The sequence below is a fragment of the Sardina pilchardus genome, chromosome 3 (assembly GCF_963854185.1).
Source record: "Sardina pilchardus chromosome 3, fSarPil1.1, whole genome shotgun sequence".
Taxonomy (NCBI): domain Eukaryota; kingdom Metazoa; phylum Chordata; class Actinopteri; order Clupeiformes; family Clupeidae; genus Sardina; species Sardina pilchardus.
Window position 1 is genome coordinate 510001 of NC_084996.1, and position 5000 is coordinate 515000.

Genomic DNA, 5000 nt, shown 5'->3' on the forward strand with positions numbered 1-5000 from the left:
TGTGTGTTACCTGTGTGAGCGGCTGTTAGCACCTCCAGCAGTACAGGTGAGGTGTGTGTGTGTGTGTGTGTGTGTGTGTGTGTTACCTGTGTGAGCGGCTGTTAGCATCTCCAGCAGTACAGGTGAGGTGTGTGTGTGTGTGTGTGTGTGTGTGTGTGTGTGTGTGTGTGTGTGTGTTACCTGTGTGAGCGGCTGTTAGCATCTCCAGCAGTACAGGTGAGGTGTGTGTGTGTGTGTGTGTGTGTGTGTGTGTGTGTGTGTGTGTGTGTGTGTGTGTGTGTGTTACCTGTGTGAGCGGCTGTTAGCACCTCCAGCAGTACAGGTGAGGTGTGTGTGTGTGTGTGTGTGTGTGTGTGTGTGTGTGTGTGTGTGTGTGTGTGTGTGTGTTACCTGTGTGAGCGGCTGTTAGCATCTCCAGCAGTACAGGTGAGGTGTGTGTGTGTGTGTGTGTGTGTGTGTGTGTGTGTGTGTGTGTGTGTGTGTGTGTGTGTGTGTGTGTGTGTGTGTGTGTGTGTGTGTGTGTGTGTTACCTGTGTGAGCGGCTGTTAGCATCTCCAGCAGTACAGGTGAGGTGTGTGTGTGTGTGTGTGTGTGTGTGTGTGTTACCTGTGTGAGCGGCTGTTAGCATCTCCAGCAGTACAGGTGAGGTGTGTGTGTGTGTGTGTGTGTGTGTGTGTGTGTGTGTGTGTGTGTGTGTGTGTGTTACCTGTGTGAGCGGCTGTTAGCACCTCCAGCAGTACAGGTGAGGTGTGTGTGTGTGTGTGTGTGTGTGTGTGTGTGTGTGTGTGTGTTACCTGTGTGAGCGGCTGTTAGCATCTCCAGCAGTACAGGTGAGGTGTGTGTGTGTGTGTGTGTGTGTGTGTGTGTGTGTGTGTGTGTGTGTGTGTGTGTGTGTGTGTGTGTTACCTGTGTGAGCGGCTGTTAGCATCTCCAGCAGTACAGGTGAGGTGTGTGTGTGTGTGTGTGTGTGTGTGTGTGTGTGTGTGTGTGTGTGTGTGTGTGTGTGTTACCTGTGTGAGCGGCTGTTAGCATCTCCAGCAGTACAGGTGAGGTGTGTGTGTGTGTGTGTGTGTGTGTGTGTGTGTGTGTGTGTGTGTGTGTGTGTGTGTTACCTGTGTGAGCGGCTGTTAGCACCTCCAGCAGTACAGGTGAGGTGTGTGTGTGTGTGTGTGTGTGTGTGTGTGTGTGTGTGTGTGTGTGTGTGTGTGTGTGTGTGTTACCTGTGTGAGCGGCTGTTAGCATCTCCAGCAGTACAGGTGAGGTGTGTGTGTGTGTGTGTGTGTGTGTGTGTGTGTGTGTGTGTGTGTGTGTGTGTGTGTGTGTGTGTGTGTGTGTGTTACCTGTGTGAGCGGCTGTTAGCATCTCCAGCAGTACAGGTGAGGTGTGTGTGTGTGTGTGTGTGTGTGTGTGTGTTACCTGTGTGAGCGGTTGTTAGCAGCTCCAGCAGTACAGGTGAGCTCTCCCGCACCAGGCTGGGTTCACACGCCACTCGTGCCAGAGCAGTCACACACCTCTGCCGCACGGCATTCTGGGAGCCCCACACAGCTGGGGCGACACCGTCCCCCTGGACCATCCGCTCTGAACCCCCCCCACACACACACACACACACACACACACACACACACACACACACACACACACACACACACACACACACACACACACACACACACACACACACACACACAAAAAACACTGACCATCGGCTCGGAGCACATGAACACATCAAACACACTGATGCTGAAAACACTGATGCTGACCTGTGTGTGTGTGTGTGTGTGTGTGTGTGTGTGTGTGTGTGTGTGTGTGTGTGTGTGTTACCGGTGAAGATGCACTCTTTGAGTTTCGGCAGCATCCTGGAGGTGAACGCAGCAGGGTGAAGTGTGTGTGTGTGTGTGTGTGTGTGTGTGTGTGTGTGTGTGTGTGTGTGTGTGTGTGTTACCGGTGAAGATGCACTCTTTGAGTTTCGGCAGCATCCTGGAGGTGAACGCAGCAGGGTGACGTGTGTGTGTGTGTGTGTGTGTGTGTGTGTGTGTGTGTGTGTGTGTGTGTGTGTGTGTTACCGGTGAAGATGCACTCTTTGAGTTTCGGCAGCATCCTGGAGGTGAACGCAGCAGGGTGACGTGTGTGTGTGTGTGTGTGTGTGTGTGTGTGTGTGTGTGTGTGTGTGTGTGTGTTACCGGTGAAGATGCACTCTTTGAGTTTCGGCAGCATCCTGGAGGTGAACGCAGCAGGGTGACGTGTGTGTGTGTGTGTGTGTGTGTGTGTGTGTGTGTTACCGGTGAAGATGCACTCTTTGAGTTTCGGCAGCATCCTGGAGGTGAACGCAGCAGGGTGACGAGGAGCCAACGACCCACAACACTCCATCACTGCAGCACTGCATCATCATAAACAAACAAACAAACAAACAAACAAACAAACAAACATTATAGATCAACACTCCATCACTGCAGCACTGCATCATCATCATCATAAACAAACAAACAAACAAACAAACATTATAGATCAACACTCCATCACTGCAGCACTGCATCATCATAATAACAAACAAACAAACAAACAAACAAACAAACAAACATTATACGTAGATCAACACTCCACCACTGCATCATCATAAACAAACAAACAAACAAACAAACATTATACGTAGATCAACACTCCACCACTGCAGCACTGCATCATCATCATAATAAACAAACAAACAAACAAACAAACAAACAAACAAACATTATAGATCAACACTCGACCACTGCAAACATCATCATCATAATAATAATAATAATAATAATAATAATTCAGCCGAATGCATAAATGTAAATACAGTAAGAGTCCGTGGCTCTGTTCGAAATGGGAAAAACACACACACACAGATACACACACACACACACACACACACACACACACACACACACACACACACACACACACACACACTGGCTCTGTTCGAAATAGGAAAAAACTCTTTGATATCTAACTGGGGAGCAAGGCAGCAAGCGTGGTTCGAAAACAAAAAACGATTTTTGCTGCCTTCTAAGACATCTTAGATTTCCCGAATAAGGGTTCGTTCAGACTAAGCGTCTTTTTCTCAGCTGCCGGCGTCCGTTTTCCATTATAACCCTATGAGGAGTAGACCGTGTTTTCAAAAAAGTTGCCGGCTTCTTTTAAAAGGCGACGGCAACCGTCTTTTTTCTGCAGCTCGAAGTTGAGAAATGTTCAACTTCTAGCGGAAAAACGCCTTACGTCATGCTGTCTTTTTTTACAATTGACCAAACACAAGCGGATTAACGAGACTTGTCAGAAAAAGACGCTTAGTCTGAACGTACCCTAAGGGTCAATTTTGAAGGCAGCTCCCATGTACACTTCAAGCTGCCTTCTACCCATAATCCTTTGCGGCAACATCTGAAACAGCTGTGAAAAGAAAATAAAGATGGCTGCCGACATCGGTAAATGGCTGCTGAATCTGTTGAAAGGTAATTTGTGTGACAATATTTAGCTTAGAATTGTACAAATTCGATGACAAATAAACTATGTATTATCTGATTATACCATTGTTGTACCCATTAATAACGTCTGGTCTAATATATTAGCCGCCAGTAAAACTAATTTATACCGCTAGCCTTCTAGCTTACGTAAGCTAATTTAGTTTAACGTCAGGCTTTTTGCTAACATCATACCGTAGTGTTAAGCAGGCTAATTTAAAAGATGCATTTAATCTAAAGTCACGTCTACTTAGAGAGCTCTAAAGTCACGTCTAGTTAGAGAGCTCTAAAGTCACGTCTAGTTAGAGAGCTCTTAAGTCACGTCTAGTTAGAGAGCTCTTAAGTCACGTCTAGTTAGAGAGCTCTAAAGTCACGTCTACTTAGGCTTAGTTCACATTGGCAGTCGAAATCGGATGTCTTGCATATCCGATCAGAACCTGATCTTTCTGACTGACTGTTCTCATTGCATATGGCAAGTGATCACATCCGATCACATCCGATCTTGACGTGCAATGCTCAGATCCGATATAAATTACACACACCTGGATTCATTAGGTAGAGTTGTACACAACCAAGTCGTCATGGATGAAAGTGGATTTATTTTTTATATTTTCCAACTTATTATGCGTAGCTGCGGCGCAAATACCTCGTCACCCTTAACGTTACAGTTTTCCATGTTTCACCATGAAATGATTTTGTTTTGCTGGTAGCCCTGGCGCACGCGCTGAATCAATCAATCAATCACTTCCGTCACTCAGAATTACGTTGCAATTGTTTGTCGCAGTGCAAATGACGAAAGGGGCACTTTGAAATCCTATTCAAGTGGTTCGACTGTTCAGATTGAGTCATATCCGATAGTAAGTGATATTGAAACCACCTCCGTATGTGGTGCGAATCAGCATTGGAAAAATCGCATTTCATGAGGTTTTGTGCCGTTCAGACTACCCAAAATTCAAGCTAGATACAATCCAGATAAGCAAAAAATCGGATTTCGACTGCCAGTGTGAACTAAGCCTTAGAGAGCTCTAAAGTCACGTCTAGTTAGAGAGCTCTTAAGTCACGTCTAGTTAGAGAGCTCTTAAGTCACGTCTAGCTAGAGAGCTCTTAAGTCACGTCTAGCTAGAGAGCTCTTAAGTCACGTCTAGCTAGAGAGCTCTTAAGTCACGTCTAGCTAGAGAGCTCTAAAGTCACGTCTAGTTAGAGAGCTCTCTGTTTAGGGAGGGAGGCCGTAGGCAGCTGCCATCCGTTTCGAACAGAGCCAGTGTGTGTGTGTGTGTGCGTGTGTGTGGGTGTGTGTGTGTGTGTGTGGTACCTGACTTGCGGGTCGTCCTCCTGCAGGATGAGTGTGTGTGTGTGTGTGTGTGTGTGTGTGTGTGTACCTGACTTGCGGGTCGTCCTCCTGCAGGATGAGTGTGTGTGTGTGTGTGTGTGTGTGTGTGTGTGTGTGTGTGTGTGTGTGTGTGTGTACCTGACTTGCGGGTCGTCCTCCTGCAGGATGAGTGTGGTCAGATGATCCACTGC

At 47.1% G+C, this 5000-nt stretch overlaps 1 protein-coding gene across 2 annotated transcripts in view; it reads right to left on the reverse strand.

Annotated features, from left to right (window-relative positions):
* The window catches only part of mms19 (MMS19 homolog, cytosolic iron-sulfur assembly component), a 43714-nt gene that overhangs the window by 21426 nt on the left and 17288 nt on the right, over positions 1-5000 (reverse strand). For both annotated transcript variants that reach the window (XM_062531300.1, XM_062531301.1), the window contains 3 exons: positions 4948-5000; positions 2280-2377; positions 1417-1578 (listed from right to left, as the gene is read on the reverse strand). The exon at positions 4948-5000 is cut by the window's right edge and continues 29 nt beyond it. In XM_062531300.1, the coding sequence (XP_062387284.1) occupies positions 1417-1578; positions 2280-2377; positions 4948-5000 (313 nt within the window). The remainder of the gene's footprint in view (positions 1-1416; positions 1579-2279; positions 2378-4947) is intronic.